The sequence below is a fragment of the Silurus aristotelis genome (assembly GCF_946808225.1).
Source record: "Silurus aristotelis genome assembly, chromosome: 8".
Lineage (NCBI taxonomy): Eukaryota > Metazoa > Chordata > Actinopteri > Siluriformes > Siluridae > Silurus > Silurus aristotelis.
The window spans coordinates 24,857,432-24,884,672 of NC_139581.1; the positions used below are offsets into that span (position 1 = coordinate 24,857,432).

Consider the following 27,241-nt stretch of genomic DNA (forward strand, 5'->3'; position numbering starts at 1 on the left):
CATTGTTACAGTTATGTTCGATAGAAAAAAATCCGGGATGTTTGTCAGGATTACCTGCTATTTACTGAACTGTGAGTAGCATGTTCGAAAGATCCTTCTTTTTAATCTATAAAGTTATTACATTAATTTTGAATATATTGTAGTAGATACAGCAAACTAAGTAATTTAATGGTATGAAGATTTACTTTGAACAAAAACAAATATATACAGTATCTCATGAAAGTGAGTACACCCCTCTTTTTTAGCAACCATTTTTGTATATCATCTAAGCAACAATACTATAGAAATTAAACTTGGATATGTACAGCAGTACAGATTTACTGTCCTCTAAAAAAACTTAACATACAGCCATTAATGTCAAAATAACTCAAAAAAAGTGAGTGCACCCCAAGTGATAACAGCTGTACGTCGCTTAACCATGCAAAGCCACTTGTCCTATTCATCATGTTCATGTTTTTGTCTGCTTGAAAGGACCATACAAATTTGTGTATCTTGTATTAGAGCAGTTACAATTTTGTGCTTTGAGTACAATTCTCTCATACTGACCACTGGATTTAAAAAAAAATGGAACCTCATCGCAAAGAACTTTCTAAAGATTTGAGAATTAGAATTGTTGCTCTCCACAAAGATGCCCAGACTTTAAGAAGATCAGTAAATCTCTAAAACTGAGTTACAGTAAAGTGACCAGGTCATACAGAGGTTTTTCAAGACGGGTTTCACTCGGAACAGATGGCGCAAGGATCAAAGAAGTTGAGTCCTCGTTCTGTGCGTGAGGTGCAGAAGCTGCTTTAAAAAACAGACGCATGAGTGCTGCAGCATTGCTTTAGAGGTTGCAGAAGCCGAAGGTCCACTTGTCAGTGCTCAGACCGTACGCCGCACACTGCAGCAAGTCGGTTTGCATGCTCATGAAGCTGGCTCACAAAGCCTGCAAACAGTTTGCTGTAGTAAACCTGTCCAAGAGTATGAATTACTGGAACCATGTCTTGTGGTCTTAAGCATGGTGGTGGTAGCATCATGGTCTGGGGCTGCATGAGTGCTACTGAGGAGCTGCAGTTCATTAAGGGAAACATGGATTCCAACATGAACTGTGACATTCTGAAGCAGAACACGAGGCCCTCCCTTCAGAAACTGAACGGCAGTTTTCCAACATTATAACGACCCCAAACACACCACCAAGATGATAGCTGCCTTGCTGAGGAAGCTGAAGTTTGAAGGCGATGGAGTGGCCAAGTATGTTTTCAGACCTATACCCTAATGAGCACCTGTACAGCATCCGGCAGCTCCGTGATGTCATTATGGACTAGTGGAAGAGGATCCCAGCAACAACCTGTGCAGCTCTGGTGAATTCCATGCCCAGGAGGATTAAGGCAATGCTGGATAACAGTGGTGCTCACACACAATATTACATTTTGGACACGTTCAGTTAGGGTGTACTAAATTTTGTTGGCAGTTATTCAGGCACATTGACTACTCTAAAATATATCGATGTTTCATTTTTATAGTATTGTCCCTTAAGAAGATATACAAAAAAAATGTGAGGGGTGTACTCACTTTTGTGAGATACTGTAAATAGATAGATGTTAATATTTATTTTCATTGAAAAATCCTGCCTTAGCATAAGTTTAAGCTTTACTCACTATTGGTATATGGACAGTTAGTTTCTTCAAACATTCAACTGAAATACTTTGCCATACCTCTTGTAAAACCTGCCAAAGGTGTTCTTCGATAGTTGGATATTTCTTTCTGACCTTGTGATCCAGATCATCTCAGAGTAATTTAATAGGATTTAGATGCAGTGACTTGGCAGGCATTTCATAATATATAACACTCTAGCTGACTGTTGTCTATTTATATAATGTTTACAGAGCTTGGACATTGTTGGTTACAGTTAGCTGCAGTCTAGATGGAATTAAGTGGTGTTGAAATATGGAATGGTTGCCATGTTGGTTCAGTTTTCCTCTTACCTAGAATAAGTTTCCAACCTTCCCTGCTCCAAAACAACATCAATCATTTAAGACTTCATGATTAACATCTTCTCTTCTGTCTGTTGTACATAAGTTTCTTTGTTAGAGCTGAAAATGTCAAATTTGGACTTGTCTATCTACAGAACTTTCTTCCAGTCATTCACTGTGCAATTTTTCTGTGTTTTTGCTTTTTACCCACTTTTTTCAAAATATATTTTTTTTAAACCATAAAAGACAAAGTGTTTTCAAGTCAGTAGACATTTAGGACCAAGTTTATGGTGAGACAATGAATAGAACGTACATTAACAATTCATACAGAAATAAAATAATAGCTTTTTTTTTTGCAACATACAGTGAAATCATGAAGAGCAAGTAGACTCAGAGGTTAGATGCCTCTTCATCCAAATATAAATTCCATAATTAATTTAGTATGGTTTATGGAGATTTCAGTTGGGCAATGGACTTTGTTCCAAAGCAGCTTCACAGAATTAAATACATAAATAAATATAATACTAAAGAACATACATCTTCTTTATTAATAATTATATCTCTTCCCAAATGATATTAATGTCAGTAATTACTTACTGTGAATAGTCTTTCATTCACCACAGACACCTATCTGTTTTCTTTTGGAACTACTTAAAATCAAATATGTACAAAATGTGAACAGCAGAATACAGAATAAAATATGTAAGTATGACTGTCTAGCCATGCAACCAGCACACCTTCGAGCTGTGCACTTAATGTGTGTGCTGCAGTTTGCTGTCATCCTGTAGTGTTCAGAATCATTCATTATATGCTTTTGACCTTAAAATAAAGGAAGTGTTGGTGTTTTGAACGGTATAATTTTAAACCCACTCAGTCAAGCCATTTCATCTGCCTTTTTTAAAAATGCATTTCGCATCATTCAGCAAGATTTTTCTAGCTAACCAGTTAGAAACGTTAAAGACAAAACAAAAAGCATATGGACCTTTCAAAAGACTAATGAATTTCCAAAGAAATGCTAATGGTTATCATTATTTGCTAATGACTGACTTAGTAGTTAATAGTAGATTGAATATTAAGTTGACAAATACAAATGAAATTTAGTAATTTTTTATGTTTTTAAGTTTATATATATATAATTAATTGATTAATTGACATTGTCTGTTTCACTGCTAGTCTGTTCAGAAATTATTATTTACGTGACTCAAAAAGTGGTGAAATTGGTACTAATGCCACATTAATTCTTGTATTAGATTTACATTTATGCCACTTGGCAGACTCATTCATACAACTTGAGCAGTTAAGGGTTAAGGGCCTTGCCCAAGGGTACAGCACTGGAGCTTGGTGTTGCTGGGATTTAAACTTATGACCTTCAGAACACAAGTCCAACACTTTAACCACTCAGCTGCTACTTCCCTTTTTTAATGTTGCATTAATGCTTGTGAGAATACCAAACACACTTACATACTGCATACAGACTGACAGACTGTATTTGAAGATGGTGTCCTTGATCCCAATACAGTGGTCCCCAACCCCCGGTCCGTGGGTCAATTGGTACCGGGCCGCACAACAAGAATACATAACTTTATTTCATTATCTGATTCTGAACGATGTTTTATTTTGGAAAATGACCGGATTCTCTCCGCCACATCTGTCTATGACTCACCCTTGATGCATGTCATGATGCCTCGGTCACATGTCTGACCTCCAGCCGCTACCTTCTTAAAGGGGCTGCTCCGGCCGCTAACACATAATACATTAACGATAAATTTTAACCCCCAAGCTAGCAAAATGAGCAAAAAACACCACAGTGGGTTCACGTTTATTATTATATTTAGTTTATATATAGTTTTTATGCCGGTCGTATCATTTTATTTTGTTGTATTCATCAGCCACTCCGTGAAAACGGACTCAGGCCAGTCCGTGAAAATATTGTCTTACATTAAACCCAAAAATATTGGGGACCGCTGTCCCAATAGACTTATTAAATAGACACATCAAGTGGCTTTTTTGTCATTTGAACCATATACAGCTCCTACACAATTCCTGGGAAGGTGGTAGCTCATGGATCAGTAGGTTAGAAGTTCAATCAAGATAAATTGAACAGTGTCAAAAAAATGTGAACAGAATATTGTGCAAAAGAACAAATAGCAGCAATCCCGGAAGATGTGCAAAAACGACATGTAAACATTTTGCGGTAATAATTAGTGTAAGTGGTACTGAATCATGTGTGTGCGAAGTGTATGATGTGTGTTGAGTCCGGTTTGTACTGATCAGTCTCACAGTAGCCTGATGGCTTGAGGGAAGAAACTGTTGCACAGTCTGGATGTGGCGGCCCGAATGCTTCGGAACCGCTTCCCTGATGGCAGGAGAGAGAAAAGTGTGTGTGTGACGGGTGTGTGGGGTCGTCCGCAATGCTGTTAGCTTTGCGGATGCAGCGTGTAAATGTCCATGATAGAGGTGAGAGAGACTCCGATGATTTTTTCAGCTGTCCTCACTATCCTCTGTAGGGTCTTGCGGGAGGGAGATGAGGGAGGGAGATGAGCTTTCCTCAGCCTTCTCAGGAAGTAGAGACGCTGATGGGCTTTCTTGGTGATGTAGCTGGTGTTAAGTGACCAGGTGAGGTTATCCGCCAAGTGAACACCAAGGAATTTCGGTGCTCTTGACGATCTCCACTGAGGATCCATTGATGATCAGTGGAGAATGGCTCTGTGTTCTCCTGAAGTCAACAACCATCTCTTTGGTTTTTTCCACGTTCAGAGACAGGTTGTTGGCTCCACACCAGGCTGTTAAACGTTGCACCTCCTCTCTGTATGCTGACTCGTCGTTCTTGCTGATGAGACCCACCACGGTCGTGTCATCGGCGAACTTGATGATATGATTCGAGCTGTGCGTTGCTACACAGTCATGAGTCAGCAGAGTGAACAGCAGTGGGCTGAGCACACAGCCCTGAGGGGCTCTAGTGCTCAGTGTGGTGGTGTTGGAGATGCTGTTTCCGATCCGGACTGACTGAGGTCTCCCAGTCAGGAAGTCCAGGATACAGTTACAGAGGGAGGTGTTCAGGCCCAGTAGGCTCAGCTTCTCAATCAGGTGCTGAGAGACGATTGTGTTTAATGCTGAACTGAAGTCTATGAACAGCATCCTTACATAAGAGTCCTTGTTGTCTAGGTGGGTGAGGGCCAGATGAAGGGTTGTGGAGATAGCATCGTCCGTGGAGCAGTTTGGACGATATGCAAACTGCATGGGGTCCAGTGGAAGCTGGGTCTTGATGTGCCTCATGACGAGCCTCTCGAAGCACTTCATCACAATGGGTATATGCCATATGCCATAATTGTAAAGTCCTGCAAACTGTGCAACTATGACACCCTTTCAAACGAATAAAATAAAATAAGAAATAGGCACAGTGTAAAGCAGTGCAGAGGTGCATTCTTGGCATTGCAATTTTTTTTTCTTGTTTATGCTGCTTGCATCTTTGCTTACAAGTATGCACTTGCTGTACACTGAGATGAGAAAATGCCACACAAATGGCAGATTTATGCCTGGACCTGGAGTGTTGTTCTGTTTAATTTTTTATTTTGTTCTTAGTTTTGACATTTACAGTTTGTAAGTGTTTATGTTGATATGTGGGAGCCACTTTTCTGAATGCTGCATCAGCTGAAAACAGGAAATTCTACTGATTACCTACTGAAAGTCCCTCCTGATCACCACTTCAGCGATGTTAATGAGGTATTTTGCGTTTAAAGGTGGTATTTAACAAGTCATGCTATTAGTAGAGTGAATAGATTTGACTACACAACCTTCCGATTCGAAGTCCAACATCTTAACCACTGAGCTAGTGCAAGTATGACAGAAACTCACTTCTACTGATTCCTGCTCTATAGTTACTATATCAGCACTGTACTTCTGAGATCCTGGGAACAATATTACTGATCGTCCACTAAACACTGGTTTAAAAGAATTCCTTCAGCTGGGACATATCCTGGCCTTTAATGCTGGATTAATTTGAAAATAGTTTCTTCATATATATATATATATATATATATATATATATATATATATATATATATATATATATATATATATATATATATATATATATATATATATATATATATACAGTGAGGAAAATAAGTATTTGAACACCCTGCTATTTTGCAAGTTCTACCACTTAGAAATCATGGAGGGGTCTGAAATTGTCATCGTAGGTGCATGTCCACTGTGAGAGACATAATCTAAAAAAAAAATAATCCAGAAATCACAATGTATGATTTTTAAACTATTTATTTGTATGATACAGCTGCAAATAAGTATTTAAACACCTGTCTATCAGCTAGAATTCTGACCCTCAAAGACCTGTTAGTCTGCCTTTAAAATGTCCACCTCCACTACATTTATTATCCTAAATTAGATGCACCTGTTTGAGGTCGTTAGCTGCATAAAGACACCTGTCCACCCCATACAATCGGTAACAATCCAACTACTAACATGGCCAAGACCAAAGAGCTGTCCAAAGACACTAGAGACAAAATTGTACACCTCCACAAGGCTGGAAAGGGCTACGGGGAAATTGCCAAGCAGCTTGGTGAAATAAGGTCCACTGTTGGAGCAATCATTAGAAAATGGAAGAAGCTAAACATGACTGTCAATCTCCCTTGGACTGGGGCTCCATGAAAGATCTCACCTCGTGGGGTCTCAATGATCCTAAGGAAGGTGAGAAATCAGCCCAGAACTACACGGGAGGAGCTGGTCAATGACCTGAAAAGAGCTGGGACCACCATTTCCAAGGTTACTGTTGGTAATACAATAAGAGTCATGGTTTGAAATCATGCATGGCACGGAAGGTTCCGCTGCTTAAACCAGCACATGTCCAGGCACGTCTTAAGTTTGCCAATGACCATTTGGATGATCCAGAGGAGTCATGGGAGAAAGTCATGTGACCACATGACTTTCTCCCATGACTCCTCTGGATCATCCAAATGGTGAGATGAGACCAATGGTGAGATGAGACCAAAATAGAACTTTTGGGTCATAATTCCACTAAACGTGTTTGGAGGAAGAAGAATGATGAGTACCATCCCAAGAACACTATCCCTACTGTGAAGCATGGGGGTGGTAGCATCATGCTTTAGGGGTGTATTTCTGCACATGGGACAGGGCGACTGCACTGTTTTTAGGAGAGGATGACCGGGGCCATGTATTGCGAGATTTTGGGGAACAACCTCCTTCCCTCAGTTAGAGCATTGAAGATGGATCGAGGTTGGGTCTTCCAACATGACAAATACCCGAAGCACACAGCCAGGATAACCAAGGAGTGGCTCTGTAAGAAGCATATCAAGGTTCTGGCGTGGCCTAGCTAGTCTCCAGACCTAAACCCAATAGAGAATCTTTGGAGGGAGCTCAAACTCCGTGTTTCTCAGTGACAGGCCAGAAACCTGACTGATCTAGAGAAGATCTGTGTGGAGGAGTGGGCCAAAATTCCTCCTGCAGTGTGTGCAAACCTGGTGAAAACTACAGGAAACCTTTGACCTCTGTAATTGCAAACAAAGGCTACTGTACCAAATATTAACATTGACTTTCTCAGGTGTTCAAATACTTATTTGCAGCTGTATCATACAAATAAATAGTTAAAAAATCATATATTGTGATTTCTGGATTTTTTTCTTTTTAGATTACGTCTCTCACAGTGGACATGCACCTACGATGACAATTTCAGACCCCTCAATGATTTCTAAGTGGGAGAACTTGCAAAATAGCAGGGTGTTCAAATACTTATTTTCCTCACTGTATATGTATATATATATATATATATATATATATATATATATATATATATATATATATATATATATATATATATATATTCATTGTTCTGTGCTTGAGTCTACTGTTCCTTTTTTCTGTTGGCCCCTCTTTTTTACACATATACATACACAAGTACACACACACACACACACACACACACACACACACACACACACACACACTCAGAGTGTTAAACAGAAATAAACATTGGCCACGGAGGGCTGGTGGAGGCTTTGAGGTGCGAAACAGCAGCTGCAGCAGAAATGGTTGAATTGATTTTGTTAACTTGAGTCTGTGCCACTCTGTGTACTACTCAGAGGCTGGGATAAGCTGTGAAGGATGAAAGGTTCAATGGCGGGAGAGTGCGGAGTGTTGAGTTGTCTGTTTGTTTGTTTTGGCAGAAATCCGTGAGGCCTTTAGGGTGCTGGATCGCGACGGCAACGGCTTCATCTCCAAACAGGAGCTCGGCATGGCCATGCGCTCACTCGGGTACATGCCCAGTGAAGTGGAGCTGGCCATCATCATGCAGAGACTGGACATGGATGGTGAGTTACGGATTCAGATGCACATACAGTGAAACCTTGGATTGTGATCTTAATTCGTTCCGGAAAAGTGCTCGCAATGCGATTTATTCGTAATGCAAAGCGAATTTTACTAAAGGAAACGATGTAAACTCAGATAATCCGTTCCACACACCCAAAAATATTCATCTAAACATGATTTTTAATGGTATTTTATGTACAAATTATTGTCCCTAATGTATCTGAAACAAATCACCTTCTATGAGAAAACACGTAGTCACTATAGTAAATAGTATGTTCGCATGGATGCTGCCTGTACGAGGGATACGTGCCGAATTAGGACGAATATGCAGGAAGCTAATCTAAGCTTCAACTGTTTAATGCAGCGAGAGAAAGAACCATCGTCTCAGTTGAGCATGAGCCGTTCACCTGATGCTCGATGTTCGCAATGCAAATTGAATCTGAATACAAAATTTGCACGTCCTACAAAGCATTCATAAAGCAAGTTACTCACTATCCAGGGTTTTACTGTATTATGTTTGGCCTTTATTGTCTAGATTTCTGGATTGCAAAATACTCTTTCATCCAACAGTTAGTGAATCAACAATTTACCAGTGGTGGACGAAGTATACAAAGGCATGTACTTGAGTTAAAGTAGAGATACAGTAGGTAAAATATGCTATGCAAGCTAAAATAAATATTGTTGCTCTATGAGTAAAAGCATAGCAGGCAACACAGCATAACCGAATTGATATACAGTTAGCATTCAATAAATGCATTAGCCTTTACTATCCTCATAACGAGATGAGTGATCGATCTGCATACACACCTTTATCTTTTGCATGTTTCCCCCCTACTTTTTTCCTCTTTCTTTCTGAATTGGGCTCCTGAGGGTTTAGACCTTTTTTTGTCATCCATAATTTTAATTTGGATTCAGCTCTTCTTACTGACGTGACGTCACTCCAGGTCTTATCAGTTCTCCCACTGGAAACCCTGAAGACTGAGGTGACGTCACCCAACCCCCTCCTCTCCTTTCTGAGTGTATGAGTGAGGGAACTTCTCCGGGCGGTGGGTGCACACTCCGTGTCCCGACCAGGTACATTCACCGTGACATGATATGATAATTAAAGCGACCGTGCAAATGAGCTGCCTTGAGTCCGCCACTGCCAAGCGGCAATCAAAACAAGTTTAAAACAGAGTGTGTGCTCGTCCCTGATTGGTGGATTGCTGTGTGCTTGACCAGTTAAACGTTTTTCCCACTCGTAAATAAAAAGGAAGGCCTGATCTCACTAAATGTAGTTGAGTAAAAAGTAAGATATTTGACTTTGAAATGTAGTGAAGTTAAAGTTAAAGTCTTACCAAATGGAAGTACATCGGTAAAGTACAGATACGCGAAAAAAAAATACTTACGTTACTGTCCACCACTGCAATTTACAAATTACACTATACAGTAGTCCCCTGGAACTCCGCAAATTTTGGACGCATCCCCACAGTCCCTATGGTACCTTAAGCAAATTCATCTAGTCAATGTAACTTTAATACCAAAATGTTATTCCTAACGCTCCTCAACATTCAGTCCCGCTACCGATTTCTGTGAATTTTTAAGATAATTCTCCACTTGCTGTTAGTTAGGTTTCAAATGAAAACCCACGAATTTTCCCAGCTGCGAGTTCTGAACCGCGAATCATCAGGGGTTGAGTGTACATTCTATAATGTGTTACCACCTGACAATCAACCCCTCATTTGCTTATGGGGTTAAGTTAGATCTATGCAAACCATGTCTTCGTAAAGCTTGCTTTGTGTTCAGGAACAATGTCATGCTGGAATAGTTTTGTTTTCTAGTGTTGTGTATGTGGAAATTTGTAGATTTTCATTTTGAATAGCAACAGTTATGCAAATAATTAATTAGACATTAAAGAGAAAACATGTCAAGAGTTAGAAATAGAGACTGAATAACACAATTCACACACCAAGAGAACCCTTGACAAAGGCTTCCTGCTATAAACACAATAAAATACATAATTTTATATTTATATAACAAGAGCTACATGCCATGGTTTAGACTTGCAGTTATTACAGCATACAGTACAAACTATATTTAATAATTTGTTTCTGAGGCTCGGTAAATGCTCATGTTGTGCTTTTATTAGTGCAATTGAATGCACATATTTCATTGTTTACTATTTATGTATGATTGCATTACAGCCAAACTTAATAGGTTGAATAACTTTGTTAGTTTCTTAGTAAACAGTCTTTACCCGGCTTATTCTCGCTCCATATGGTCATAGAATTCAATGTTTGTCTCTGAGAGCTTTTGAGATAATGTGCTTAATACCAGCTCCAACACTGAAAAACAATTCTGCAGTGTTTTTATAGGATACGATAGCGTGTGTAATGTTACTAAACATTTCAGTCATGTTCAAATCTTTTTTTGAGGTTGAGCCAGGTATCAAAAGAAGGTCATATTAGAAGTGCTAGCCTCAGAAAGTCTTTCCACTGTTACAACAATTTCTCCACAACTGACATGTGGATTACAGATAAAATACAAATAGTAAACAACTCCAATAATAAATGCAAGTCATGAAAATATAATTTTATTCTTGAATGGGAACTAAAAGGGGGGGGGGGGGAATTGTTTTGCTAGCTTATCTCACAAAAGGGCTGGAAATAGCAAACCAACCAAAACAGCAACATGCATTCTTCAAGCCACAAGTTAGACTGAAATGAGAAATCTCTATACCACTGATTTATGCTTATGTCTTAGTTCCTCTGGCTTCCAGAGTAATAAACCCACTATTTTTAATTTTATCAAAATAATACAAGATTGTCCCATGGTCATAGTAAATGATGGCAATGCAGTTATTGGACTGTAATTTCACATGCATTTATTTGATCTCTTAATTTCTCTAGAGCAGAGGAGACTAAACTTTCTCCTAAGAAGGGCCAAAAAAAAAAAACCCTATACATAATTAAGAGATGTGGGCTGCAAATAAAACTCAAATGTAATATTAACAAAATGAAAAATGCAATGGTTCCCCCTCATTTATATTTTCATAATACTTATAAATAAATAAATATAAAACATTGTAAGGCTGTAATTTGCTTAACTTGTGCATTTTTTCAGATTACTGAAACTTAGAGTACAATAAAAACAGAAACAATCCCATCTATAGTACAATAGAGTGTCTATTACAGCTATTTAAGCTATAAACAATACAGCTACATGTGTGTAATATCAGTGACCTCTAATAAAAGACATTTAGCTGGTCCTTTTTTAAAATATTTTTAATTAGGATAAGACAAATTCACTAATATACTCTACACTTAATTTCAATGTATATTTTTAAAATAAAAAAAAAAAAATAAAACAATACAAATATGTAAAATTATAAGTAAAGATCTGTGTCAATGCCCCCCCCCCCACCCCCACCCCCTAATATATGGCATGGCAGGCCAAATCAAAAGATCACCTGCCAACTAGTTTACATTTACGGCATTTGGCAGACGCGCTTATCCAAAGTGGCTTACATTTATTTCATTCATACAACTAGGATTAAGGGCCTTGCCCAGGCACCCAGGAATAGCAGATTGGTGTGCCTGTGATAAGAACTCATGACCTTTGGATTCAAAGTTCATTGCCTTAAGCACAAAATTCCACCTTCCATAGGTCTTGGGGATCTTTGGGAATCTCTGATCTAGAGCCAGGAGAGTCTAAATCTAAAGCTCTTAGTGCAGGATTAATTACCTTCCCTTGTAAATGGAGAACCTGAAGTGTTATTAGAGATAAAAGTTCTGTGGCAGTGAAAATATCCATTTCATTTTTGAATGTGTAAGTCAATATTGTATCCATGCTGTTTACATGTAAGAAAGATAAGTAAGTAATGTAAGTAATGGTTAAAATACTCGGGTAAAAGTTGAAGTACTGATTAAACTTTTTTACCCATGTGAAAGTAAAGAAGTCTTGGCTCTGACATGTACTTAAGTAAAAAGTTGTTTGTGTCGCCATTATGAGGGAAAAACCCACAAAACGCCACCTAGAGGGTTAATTGTTTAAAAAATGGCGGATTTTCTGTTTGATTTGAGACTTGGCGCATAAATAAAACAAAAGTTTACTGATTAAAAATATTTTTATCTGGAGTTTAATAATTAATTTTACATCTAAGTAAAGAAAGGACGTCGTAGATAAATGTATTTTTTCCCGAAGGTTTTAATTTCGCCTCTTTTATATTTAGAAATGTATTTATGTATTTACTTTTTTTTTTTATAAAAATGGTAAAAACAGAAATGCTGAATTGATGGCGCGTTAATAACATTTAGTGCCGTTTACAATAATTTTAATTTTGACAGCCAAATATATATAAATACAAATATATATAAATACATTAATACAAAACAAATTAAAAATGTTACCGAATAAATGTATCCAGGCGGAACATCCACATATAGAACACAAGCAGAGAAAATATGATGATGATCATGAATGTGTCTGTTCTCAGTCATGTTCTCATCACTGACTCCCTCTGTCTCATACACATTAACCCCAAACTTCTTACTGCCTTCTGCCTGCTGATTCTTATCTTCGTAAACTAGTCTACATCTGTGGTGAGTGAGGGTCAGGACTTTATACACCAGCGGATTGAAAAAGACACGCAGTAAAAGGAAATCGGTTGTTCGGCTGAAATCGGCGCGCAGTGAAAATAAAAAAAATATATTTCACCAAATCAGTGGATTAAAACTAAAGTAACGAGCCGGTTTTGAAAATGTAAGAAGTAAAAAGTACAGATATTTGTGTAAAAATGTAATGAGTAAAAGTAAAAAGTTGTCTAAAAAATAAATAGTGGAGTAAAGTACTGATACCTGAAAAATCTACTTAAGTACAGTAACAAAGTATTTGTACTTCGTTACTTCCCTCCTCTGATGTCTAGTGATGGTCTCATCTTTATTTTGATAACATTCTATGTATGTAAATGCAATCAAAATAAAATCATTCTCATTCTCACGCGCACACACACACACACACACACACACACACACACACACACACACACACACACACACGCTCAACTGTGTTACTGATCTGAACAACCTGGACTCAAACACTCTCATACTCATTACACACATCCATGTATTTATTTTCACCCATATTATATTACTTCATTATCACAAACTGTTTACATGCTGTTTTTGCACATCCTTTTGACTGCTGCTATTGCTGTTTTGCACAATCCTTTTGTTTACATTTTGTTTACTTACAAGTAGACTCCTGTACTCAGTTCTTTCTGCACACTCGTGTTTTGTTTATTTGTTCTACTCTGTCTTGCACTGTTTGCACCAGGTTACACAGGATGTTTAACCTGGTGCAATAGGATATGTGGCGAGGAAACTTACTAGTCCTTAGCTCTGTGTTTTCTGTTATGTAGCTTTATGTTGTTAATTGTAGCACCAGGGTTCTGGAGGAACGTTGTCTCATTTTACTGTGTGCTGCTTCAGCTATATATGGTTGAAATGACACTAAAAAGCTTCTTGACTTGACTTGACATCTTGACTTCTATAGGTGTGTGAGAACCTAAACTACATTCACATTTATGGCATTTGGCAAATGCCCTTATCCAGCGTGATGGATTACAATTGATTATTTACTGAGCAGTTGAGGGTTAAGGGCCTTACCTAATGGCCAAACCAAGGGGGTTTGAACTCACAACGCTCTGATCCAACATCTTACCCATTACCACTTTCATAAATAAAAAAAAAAACTAAAAATAATTAGTAAATTGCTAGATGACTCTGAATGACAAATATCAGAACTATATGATGGACTGCTTTCTCATTGATGTTGTCTATCACTGTAGATTGTCAGGGATCCTGCTGTTCTCAACTTTATATTTTTCATTGCATCCCTCTGTCCAACCAAATCTGCCATTTTTACCTTCATTACATTGCCCTTGTTCTTTCCAAAATATCATAAGCCATACGAAATAATGCATTTGTGATTTCATTTGCTATTTATTTTGAAATACTTTTTTATTGGTCTTCAAGCTAAAGTCATAACAAACATCAATACAAAACTTATCTGCTCATATCACACCTGTGCTGTAATTAATACATTGGTTTCTGTGTCTTCCTAAAACCAATATAACCTGCTTTTTAATATTTTCGAAGCCCTCCATCGTTTTGCTCCAGATTTTTTTTTAGCTTCTTTATTCTTATCCTTCACCCAGACCCCCAGCAGGCTTTCTGTCATAAGTGGAGATCCTTCAATGTTGTGGGACTGTGGGATAGATAAACCCAGTCTATCAGTAACCATGCTTCTAATGCCTCTTAATAATTTTAACTGCCAAACTTTTTCTGGCACGTGACTTTGTTCAAAGGTAATATTCATACTCTTCTCATTAGTGATTCTCCTGAACACCACATAAAAATAAGCTGTTTCTGTAGGATTTTCCTGACATCATCACTTTAGTTTTATCCATTTTCTGAAACCATTGTCCATTAACATCTAACTATGCAGGTACAAGAACTAACTGTTAAGATGCAAAAATTAAGATGCACTTGAACTTGAGTTCTGTTGCTATATCACAACAAAGATGGAATAAATGGTATGTCATTATGTATTAAAATTTTATTTTTTATGTCAAACCAAAGTGTGTTTTTTATATCCAATGTGTGACAAGAATGAAGAATCAATAAAGTAAAAAATAAATAGTTAAGTAGAATGATAGATGGATGAATTGATCCATTTTGGGTACCATTTAAATTCATATCAGAGTGTGTATACATTTTTATGTTTATTGAATGAAAATAATTTAACCAAATTATACAGTCAATAAAAAGATGGAAAATGGATAGATGGATGACTGAATAGATGGACAGATGTGCTAATGGCTGAATAATCTTGCTATGAACTGATAACAGGGCTTGTGCTAACTTTTTTTTTTCACGCTAACACTAGCGCTAGCTTAAACAGCTCATCTGCTTATCTCCTAAACTCTTAGCTTAGTAATAATTAAAAGACATATGGTCTTCTGTCAATCAGTGCAGTAAAATGGCTGAGTATCTCAGTGCCTGTGGAATTGAGTACAGTATAGGAATGAGACCAATTTAACTGCAATTGACTCAACTCTTAGGAAGCGAGAGCTGTGATTAGGCACTTGTGGCACAACGGCCGTTTGGTTTGAAAAGTTCTGCATTAGAAGAGAAAGATGCTTTACTGGCATTTGAAGAAAACACCTCACATTTGTGTCTTTTTCACTTTATAGACTTTTCTGCTGATGATTCATCCGAATGACACACTAAAGATGCATAAAGTCTGGGCTAGAGGTTTAAGTGACTGAACGAAAAACTTGTTTTTTTTAGTCATTTTTGTCTGTATGTGTGTTTATATACTCTTTCATGCATGTGACTATAAACGCTATACAATGTAAAACTCTCTGCCTAATTTATTGCATATCTACATGTTTTGCTTTTTTAATATTAAGAATTGATCGCTCTCAAAATCATTAGGAATAGTGTTTTGTCATATGAGACCACAACCCTCACATTTTTTGACCAAACACACTACTAATTTAGAAGAAATGACTCTCGACACCCGCTGGAACATATACTGGTAAGTCGCTGATGTTTTGATGGTGATAAGATTCTCATATGCAGATTGTGGTTAAGACTCAAGACCAGAACAAATGCCCAAATCGATACAGAAATGGTTGCTGGATTTGAAAACCTTATCTTTTTTTTTTATCTACAATCAGTCTATACCTAACATGCTTAGTTTGCTATTTATCAAATAATTGTGTGGGAAATGCAACTTATAGCGCGTTTTTTTTTGCAGGGGACGGACAGGTGGATTTTGATGAGTTCATGACGATACTGGGCCCCAAACTTCTCTCGTCTGAAACACGGGAAGGCTTTCTTGGGAACACAATAGACAGCATATTTTGGCAGGTATGTACCCATTGCTACTTCCTGCAAAAGGATTTCACCTGTTCTTGTATATAATTGTTATCCATGAAAGTATCCAATATCTGAATCTTACATGTACTTGATAAACCAACATTGAGCCATTATATAGTTCAGTTTCAGTACTTACTGCTGATACATGGTATGTGTAGCATAGACAGGCTTAGTAATGGATGTGTTAAGATGAAGAATGCTGGGATAGCAAACATGCAGATGATTACTCATGCAATGTAGAAATATAAAGTGCAGGCTCATGTAACCTTGGCTGGTTGCAAATGCAGATCTGCAAGGTCATGACCTCCTTCACACTTTTCTGTGATGAAACCCAGTTATTGTATGTTACTTATTGAGCAAATCCAGATCAGCCATTCAAAGGTAACAATTTCAGCATTTTAATTAGTAAATTAATATCTGCTTTGGTTTTGCAAAAGAAAAGTGCCAGAAAGTCACATGGAACACAATGATTTCCACTGTGTCCAAGTGCTGCGATTGACTCTCCTCTTTGTGCTTCCTGTGAAGGGCATCTGACTCATCCAGTCCTGGTGTTAATGGGCAATAGGGTGTACTGTGACTAATTTTCTCCTCCATTTAAGCGCCGACTACTTCACTATTCAATGTGCATTCTTTAGTCATGGTGAGAACTTAAAGACATGTCCCAAAACAGAAAAGGTCCGTTTCTGGTGTCTGCTTTTACTTACACCAGGGCCACACTTCAAAGACAGTGCAGTACATTCTTAAACACAGGAGATTGCTAAAGCTGATTATCCTCTCTCTTGCTTAAGAAAAAGGGTACGTTCCCTTTCTCTTATCTCACACAAGATATGCTAAGACACAAGGTACAAACAAACCTACCTTACATAAATAAGAGAGATGACAGAACAGGCTAAAAATTAAATAAGCTCCTCTTTAATGAGCGACAATTGTTCGTACAGACACTGTTTTTTTCATATATATATTATATTAGAATACATCACCTTATATAAAGTAATGATATAATTTTTCATTTTGGCACAGTGATGACTTCATAAGTCTACACGAGTCTGTGACGGGCTTAATTATGGTTTATGAATGAATCCCTGAGTTTCTTGGAGGACGTGACTGTTAAGTATTTATAACCTCTGCTGTACTGCATATCAAGTCTGTTCTTTGTTTCGCATGCTGATCTTATAGCTTGTGAGTTGCCACACCACTGTGATTTAATTCACACTATGTTTTTAGTCTATGTTCCACTTTACCTGTTTTTGCTGTCCTATAAAATTTCTGCTTATCATATCATATCATATCATATTGTATCATATAGCATGTAGCAGCAAAGTTTTTCCAAGTCTAGAGCTCAAGGTCAGTCTAAAAACCAAATCATTGAAGCCAAACATTTTTTTCTGCAAAAAATATTGCTTTAAGGTATAGTGCCATTCACTACCATTCAAATGCCTTATAACTTTATAGGTTTGAAAGTACTTAAGTCATCTGGTGCAAATAAGGTGCACATATATGCTTTATATACTGTAGTTATGTGGTAAATAAATTAAAGGTTAAATAAAAAAATGCAAGATGTGTACAAAAGTCAGCTTAAATATCATGTGTAAGCATTATCTACTAGTTTTAATCTGAATTTAACCCAACCTTATGATATTATAACATTTTGCCCGGTGAATTGAATAACACTGATTATCTCTTTATTATTTATTATCATGGCAACGTTTAGTGGGTGGGATATTTTAGGCAGCAAGTGAACATCTTGTCCTCAAAGTTGATGTGCTATAAGCAGGAAAAATGGGTGAGCGTAAGGAACGAGCGAGTTCGAAACGGACCAAATTTTGACGACTGGGTCCAAACATCTTCAAAACTGCAGCTCCTGTGGGCTGTTCCTGGTCTGCTGTGGTCAGTGTCTATCAAAAGAGGTCTAAGGAAGGAACAGTGTTAAACATGGCTTATTTATGCATGTGGGGCAGGTGGTCATAATGTTATGCCTGATCGGTGGCCATCATTTTATGCCTGGTCGGTTTACCTTATACTGTTTGTCAAATCAGAACCCCCACATTCTAACATGACACCCCCATGCAGTAAAATCTTGGTATTTGGGCTTAGTATTCATTTATTTGTTTTAGTGTGTGGATTGTAATTGAACTCTGAGGGAAAGATCTATTTGCTTGATGTTTTTTAATTGCCAGCTTTAGTGGACTTCAGTGAAAATATGCAATAAAAGAATATAAAAAAAAAAAAAAAATCCTTTGGTGATTCATTGAGATTTAAGGCCTTTGTAATACACATTTTCCAGAACAGGGTTAAGATTCTTGCTCCAGGGCCCAGCAGTAGCAGCTTCTCAGTATTGGGATTTAAACTCACAACCTTCCAATGTCTTTACTATTGGGCTACAATTTCCAATTGTTTTGTATTATACAATGTCATATTCATATTTTCTTGGGGCTTAAAAACCCATTTTATTACAATCCTTAAACAGCAGAAGAACAGACTTTTGAACAAATTCCTTTCTTACACATGACAGAAGGCCTCATTCTGAAAGTCACATCTGTTGTGCTACTCGACAAGAAGCCTGAATAAGAACTTCTGTGACACAGTTCACACCAGAACTATTGGCACCCTATATTTATGAAAATAAATGAAAGTGAATATTTAAAAAGAAACACAGGGAAAAAGGGAAAAAAAAAGATTTAATATACAGTATAAGGATGCTGTATAATTTAATGTTTTTATAGTATATATTATATATAGTGCAGGTTTTTTATTAAATAAAGAATTCTAAAATTAGCTGTATCACAGGTTTTCATAGGGTTTAAATCCAGCAACCATTTCTGTGTTTATTTGGGTATTTGTTCTGGTCTTGAGTTTTAACCGCAATCTGCATATGAGAATCTTATTACCATTAAAACATCTGTGACTTACCAGTATATTTTCCAGCGGGTGTCGAGATTTATTTCTTCTCTATTAGCAGTGTTTTATTGGTTTTGGTCCATATGAAAAAACACCATTCCTAATAGTTTTAAGAGTGATTCATTCTGAAGCTGATTTCATCATTTAACAGGTTTGTCTTTTAGACAAAACAGCTGCACCAATCCAACATGTATCCCATCACCCTTTGCTTTCTTAATCCTCCAGCATTCTACCTATTGAAGATTTAGATATCTGCCAAGGTACAAAGAGTAAAGCGAGTTTTATATTATAGAACTATGACACATTTATGTAATTTTAGTTACAGCATGCCAGGCTTATTAATTGCTCCCATAGGGAGAGACCATGCCTAGACTGTATAATAAGTAACTGCAACTATTTGGTTGCAATTCAATGGAAGATAATTATGTCTCTTACTGAACTGTGATGAGGAAATATAGCACACAACAAAGAGAACATTGTCTGCATTTTCTGCACTAGAAAGACTATGTGACAGGTGTATCTCGTCTCATTTGCAAGTCACTTCCGATGAAAGCATTATCCAAATAAAGTAAATGTCAAACAGATAAACATAAGTATATTTCATATCACTATGTAAACATAGTTTGTCTTGCTTTATCTTTCAGAAGGAATGGGATGTGTACTTTTTTCTAAATGAGTCTAAATACTTTCAAAATCATACTTTTCAATCTTGGTCTTGGAGATAAATACATTATATGAAATGTGTGGAAAAGAACACAGTCTTACTACAAAGTGCTTAATATGTTTGTGCTGTAGAATATACAATTTGTTGTTATGAGCCCACAGGGGCTCGGGCCTAATGGGTGTTCAGGAAAAATAATTAGGGATGGTAAGGGTCATCAATCTGTTTCGGTGCATCAGCATAAAGACTAACATTATGATGCATCGATTTAAAAAGTGTGCATTGGTTACATGTTGGCATTTGTATTGTGATGCATCGTTTTGAACGTATTTCCATTGGTAAAAAACTATTTATTAATATACAATTATTAGTAGATGCACTATGCTTTTATTATTCAGAAATGTACTAATAATTTGTGACCATTAATTTATATGTAGATCGAAAAACTCGCTAAATTGTTTTTCAAGCGCGTTTCTTCAGCATCACTGCTGCTACGTGAATATGAAGCGTTATAACACTACAGAAACCCAGAGTCACATAGAACATACATTAACATGGCAGAGGAAGAGCTGCATCTTCCTAGAGATAGACTTGGAAAAGAATGTCTACAGAACTATCTGTACCATATTGAATTGCATAGCATCATATTTGATCTATTGCATTATATTGTATTGAATTGTGTTGAATCAATCGAAATCAGATTAACCGGTATCGCAATGGTGTGAATCGTATTACGTTGCATAAGTAACTGCTTTATATGTATCCTTAATGTATCATATCATTGCCTAAGCATCAAAATGCGCATCAGCCTCAGTTCTAAAGATGCATATCCCAAATTTAAATGTTACAATTTGTTTGCATAAAAATGATAGAAATAATTAATAGGATAAGAAGTGAGAGGTATTTTTATTGCATTTAATGTTAAAGGTAGAAAATGAATGACACATTGACACATAACACTTATTTTCCTTCAAAACTGATTGGCTGTTCTTGGTTGCTGGTTTTCTATTAAAAGTACAAACAGTGATACTGTATATAGTATATAAAAGTTTTCTTTTCTGACTCCTATTTTGTCTCTCTTTCAAAATTAATTTTGAGAATTTAGATTTAGAAATCCTCTTTGTGATGTAAAACCCAGTTTCGGTGATCTGACTACAGGAATAAATAACACTTAGTACTGATTATAGGTACTAATTAGGAGCCTAAATCTTTGGATAGCAGGAGGTGTGGAAGATCATAACAACACCAAAAGTTTACTCGAGCACTGTAGTGCAAGCTCTAAACTAGGCGTATAAGATATGGATGATATGATCATATCTTCTGGATCTATATGAACTCTGCATGCCACATTTTGGACTAACTAGAAGTTTTTATGCACCTACTAGGGACATCCAGATAGCAGGGCAGGAGGTCAACCTATTAGTAACAAAAGTAAAAAAAAAATTTAATTAGTTACTGCATTTTATGTTGTGATTTTTGATATTTGACAGTATTCATTTTTCTATAGTTATAACTATATAATAATAATGAAAATATATTTTTTTTAGGGTACTTTAATTATTTTTCTTTTCTTTTTCTTTTTATCTTTAATATAGTGGAGGCTGCTCTAAAGGTGCTCTCTGATGGTGTTGTGAATTATCACAAAATACTATATTTTCCAACAGTTTTCCAAAAGAAATCAATAAAACCATGTGAAAATTCAAACGCCAATGTGGAATTTCTGTAAATAGTATTAAGTGGAAACTACTGAGTACACTTATTTTTTGCTATGTACAGTACTGCGTAATTATAAAGAAATTGTTTCAATTTTTGTTTAATGCTTTCAATATTAATATATATTACAGTACTTCTCCTTCTTTATTTAATGCTACATACTTATTAGGCCTAATCCACATTTCTGGTAAACATGCTCATTTTCCAGTGATAGTTTAATTTACACTAAGTATTTAGAATGTTTAAGATTTCATATTTAACTGTCTTATCTTGACCTCTGTGAATTTGAAATATACTATATTTATATAGATAACTTTTTACATTGCTCAGAAACAGGCACAGGAATCTGAGTGACATTCACTAAATTTTATAGGATCTTTATAAGATCTAATCAATCTATTTGGCAGCTGACTCTACCAAGCAATTACATACAGCATTCTATTGTGTCAGCATCTTTACAGTTTTTTTCAGTTGCTTTGGAGCGTTTCTCACTTCAGAAATTAAATTCTCAAAACTACTTGTACCTCAATATCATGTAGTCACTTGTACACATGATAAAAGCAATTCTAGTTGTTTTGATCAAGCTTTGGTACATTCATTTCTTTGATTGTTTACAATTGTCTGCTGTGTCTTGCCTTATCCTTTGTTAATCTAAATATATTATACTTGTTTCACCTAAATAGTTTTAACCCCAAAACATCTCGGCATCAGTTCATTGCATAAATTAATGAATGCAAATTGGTTAAACCAGTTGTCACTATCTGTCATCTAAAAATTTCAATTAAACTTTTTTCGTTCTCTAAAACAGGTCAAAGGTGAATCTTGTGAACGTTCAATTGGAGAGTGTTAACAGACAGAGCAAAACAAAGAATGATAAATTCTGAAAATGGATGAACAACTAATAAACAAATGAACACTTGTATAGTACAGTAAACGTGTCAATCCTATATTGTCTCTTGCAATCAATATCAATCAAATATGCAATCAAATAAAGGGAGTCAAATTTTGTTCATTTTCAGTGACTGTGATCCAAACCATAGTTTAGAGCAAGAAATCCTGAAACTGTGCAGTGTCATACTGACAACATGACTAAAAATGTTGATGATTTTGTTTGTGAACAATGAAAAAAGGACTTTTCATTCTGATGAGAATGAGATGTTCATTGATCAGGTACTACTGTAAGAAATTTGAGGAAAAAATAGGCTTTTGCAAGAAATCTAATGTTTTTTGCTGTTTGTACAAATTGTTTTGAGAAATGCTCAAATTGATGATTTACAAATTGATGATTCGAGAAATGCTCCAAAGCAACTGAGGAAAACTGTAATCCAAAACAAATTTTACATTTTGTTACCTAATAAATGTATCCAGGCTGAAAAACCACCATATAGAACACAAGCAGAGAAAGATGATGATGATCAGGTGATCAGAAATGTCTCTGTTTTCAGTCATGTTTGCATCACTGACTTCCTCTGTCTCATCCACGTTAGCAATTTTTGTTGCCTTCTGCTGTGCTTGTTCTACTATCTTCATGAACTAGCCTACATCTGTGGTGTGTGATAGCCAGAAAGGGTACACCAGTGGTATTGTAGGTTGAAAAAAACGTGCAAAGACAGAAAATAGGTTGATTGGCTTAAAGTATGGTATGAAAATGTAAGAAGGAGAAAGACATTTGTGTAAGGAATGTAAAGAGTGAAAGTTAAAAGAAGTAAAGTACTGATACCAGAAAAATCTACTTACGAATTAATGAAGTATTTGTACTTCATTACTTTCCAACTCTGATTGTAATCTAAACTGTAGTTTATATCAGGAAATACTGAAACTGTGCACTGTCATACTGACAGCATGACTAATCATATTTTGATTTTCAGGATTATGAACAATGACAAAAAGGCTTGTCAATCTGTTGGCAATGATATGTTCATTGACGCTAATACTTACTTTTGAGAGAGGAATAAAGGATTTTAGAAAATTACTGACTTTTGCAAGAAATCCAATGTGTTGTGCTGTTTGTACAAATTGTTTTGATAATGCACTGCTGGTTTGCAAATTTTAAAGATGAATTGCAAAATGCTCTTACGCAGCAGATAAAAAACTAGAATACGGCTGGTAATATATATTGTTGCTGTGTGGCAAGGCTGCCAAGTAGCCAGTGGACATTTAGGCAGAAGGACTGATGAGAACCTGCTAAAGAGATTGAGACAAAATGTTGAGACAAATTTTTAGCATGCTACTACTCTCACATTTCATACTCTCAAATATAATAATAATAATAATATTAATAATAATAATAATTATCAACTTTATTTTATATAACGCCTCAATATTAATATAAAATATTTCGTACATGAATCACACCCATCCCTGTATATATGGTCTTCATACCCTATTTATCACACTGCTATTTATTGTAAATAGGCCACTTATTCACTTCTGTTTGGATGCTAACTGCATTTTATTGGCTCTGTACTTGTACCTTGCACAATGACGATAAAGTTAATAAATGTAATCTAAAAGTAGCATCTCAAAGCACTTTCCAAGCAAAGACTCTGCCTGTCTAATCTCAGTTGGGAGAGAATTCCACAGCTTTGGTGCATGTAAGGGAAAAGCCAGATCAGATGTAAATATATGTACAGCAAATAAATAAAAAGGCTATAGCATTAAAAAATGCGCAGACACTGTTGTGAAAGTTCAACAAGTAAATAGTTATAAGGTGAAAGTTTGTGCAAAAGCTGAGTACACTAAGTATATATACACATATGTGTAAAATATTAGTGCAGATGTGGCACAATATGTGGAGAGAATTAGGGGTATGTATATACATTTACAATATGCAATATGTACATTGTATGTACAACTGTACAGAAGTTATATACAGTGTTAACACAGTGTTCTAATGTTCTAGCATATATTTAGTGATGGTTTGTCTGTTTCCAGTTTAACTTGTTTCCAGATTGAATGTTTATGCTTTTCATTGAGCTTGAATTTCACCAAAATACTTGATACCCCTTTTTCTACAGTGTAGAGTAGCACTGACAAACACGTCTACTATCTACTTTCATATGTGTTATTTCTGTTATTTCATACAATTTGAAATCTTGACACCAATTGAAAGTCCTTGGAAAAAAAGATTTTCTGATATGAGTGCTTAAATATCTTTTTCAGCACCTCATTATATTACTTTTGGTATTTTATCTTTTGGTCATTCTTAATATCTAGAACTATCTTAGCTTAGGTTTTGACTAAAAGAGCTGCTGCGGTGTTGATGCGTGGCTTTCAACTTGCTTTATGTCATAACTCTCTTTATGTCAGGGATTCACCCTGCCATGCCCCCCTCTGTAGCTGTCAGGGATTCACCCTGCCACGCCCCCCTCGATAGCAGTCACGCTGCTTCCCAAGATTACCGACAGCTGTGGCTCATGAAAGATCAGACTACATAAACTCACGTTCTTGAGTCACAGGCTGTCGGTCGTTATATTGTCAAGCTGGACAATCGCGTGGCTGCTCGGCCGCCGGCTATATATCCGAATTCCACTTCCGACTTGGATTACTCATTGCCGAAGGCTTTATGGATTATGCTTGGGACATTCGAACTCATAGCGGACAACGCGTATCGAGCGGATGTCTTTGTTTGTTGTTTTCAACGGCTTATGAGTGTTTTTGTGTTGTACGGTGTTTTGAAATAAAAGGACAATGATCGGACTATATCGGCTTCCGCGTCTGCAGCCTGACACTTTAAAACTGTTTGGAAGTGATAATAATGGACATAAAAATCCAGCACTCATTTGAAGTAAAGCATTTAAGGCATTTCAGCAGATTAAATAAAGGGTGATTTGATGCTTACAGTTCTTCTCATAGCTCTTTTGCCTGTTGGGACCTTATTTACTAAGATTTCAAATACCACAAACTGATTTGTGCTTGGACATTAATTACATGTACAAAACGTAGGAGTGTTGCCAATATATTATTAATAATTTGTTAACATTATAATTGTAATATCTAAATTAGATTTTTGTGAGCGTGTTGTTATAGCCATGCCAAGTTTAAAGCTTCCAAAGACTAAGCCGAAATTAAGCCGTAAGCACACTGTTGTGTTTAACGTAACATGTAAGCCATCATCCCTAATAACCAATCAAACTTTATATAATTTCTAAAATAGGTTTAAAACATATTTACTATTTGTTTCATAAAAAATGTTGTCTTTTGATTATGAGGAAGTAACCATTTAATAAAAAGAAATTTAACTAAATGCAAAGAAGCCTATATATAGGTTTAATTGCCTCGGTTATGAATCCTGCAACAATAACCTTGATGAAGAGCATAGATATATACAGTGAGGAAAATAAGTATTTGAACATCCTGCTATTTTGCAAGTTCTCCCACTTAGAAATCATGGAGGGGTCTGAAATTGTCATCGTAGGTGAAAAAAAAAAAAATCCAGAAATCACAATGTATGATTTTTTTTACTATTTATTTGAATGATACAGCTGCAAATAAGTATTTGAACACCTGAGAAAGTCAATGTTAATATTTGGTACAGTAGCCTTTGTTTGCAATTACAGAGGTCAAACGTTTCCTTTGGTTTTACACCAGGTTTGCACACACTGCAAGAGGGATTTTGGCCCACTCCTCCACACAGATCTTCTCTAGATCAGTCAGGTTTCTGTCTCTCACAATGGACATGCACCTACGATGACAATTTCAGACCCCTCCATGATTTCTAAGTGGGAGAACTTGCAAAATAGCAGGGTGTTCAAATACTTATTTTCCTCACTGTAGAAGGTATAGGTTTTGTAAATCTGCTTCAAATGGACATTCGGTGCAACCCAGATGAGGATGGGTTCCCTCTTGAGTCTGGTTCCTCTCAAGGTTTCTTCCTTATGCCATCTCGGGGAGTTTTTCCTTGCCATAGTTACTCATCAGGGACAAACTTACTTACAAAGAACATATTTATTTTAATCACCACATTATCTGTGTAAAGCTGCTTTGAGACAATGTTCATTGTTAAAAGCACTATACAAATAAAAATGAATTGAATTGAATGGAATAGAAAGATTTTATGCACTGTGCAGTTCTATAAAAAAAAAAAAACTCAACATCTACACCTTATGGACAAACCATCCCATTCCACACTTACGCCCCATTTGTTGTTATAACAACCTCTACTCTGTTGGAAAGATGTTTCACTAGACTTTGGAGTGTGGTTGTGGAGATTTGCGCTTATTCAGCCACAAGGATCTTAGTAAAGTCATTTAGGGGCATTTTCACGCTGGAACAGATTTGTGTCTTCTAGTTCAAGTGAAAGGAAAATGTAATACTACCATATCTGAAGACATCCTACACAAATGTGTGTTTAGGGAAGTTTGAGGAAGGATCCAATATGGCTGGAAATGTCAGGTTTCCAAATACTTCTAGTTATAAATAGTTACTGTAATCATGGTGACCTTGTTAAGTTGTAATATAGGTTATAAAATAAAGAAAACTAGGGTTGTCAAAATGAACGCATAAAAAACGCTTTAGCGCAAATATATTTTAACGGCACTAATTTTTATTAACGTGCGATTAATGCAGCACGCGTTTCTGTTTGACCATTTGTATTAAAAATTAAAATAAATAAATATTAAAGAGGCAAAATAAAAACCTTCAATGCAACAACACAAAAAATAACTCCATTAAAAAATTATTTTTAATCACAAAACATTTTTTTACTGATGCAGCAAGTATTAAATCCAGCATCAAAATCCACCATGATG

General features: G+C 36.3%; 1 protein-coding gene across 2 annotated transcripts in view; it reads left to right on the forward strand.

The window, feature by feature from the left end:
* caln1 (calneuron 1) overlaps positions 1-27,241 on the forward strand; it is a 60,952-nt gene that overhangs the window by 8,141 nt on the left and 25,570 nt on the right. For both annotated transcript variants that reach the window (XM_083548950.1, XM_083548949.1), the window contains exons 3-4: positions 8,153-8,296; positions 16,098-16,210. In XM_083548950.1, coding sequence (XP_083405076.1) covers positions 8,153-8,296; positions 16,098-16,210 — 257 coding nt within the window. The remainder of the gene's footprint in view (positions 1-8,152; positions 8,297-16,097; positions 16,211-27,241) is intronic.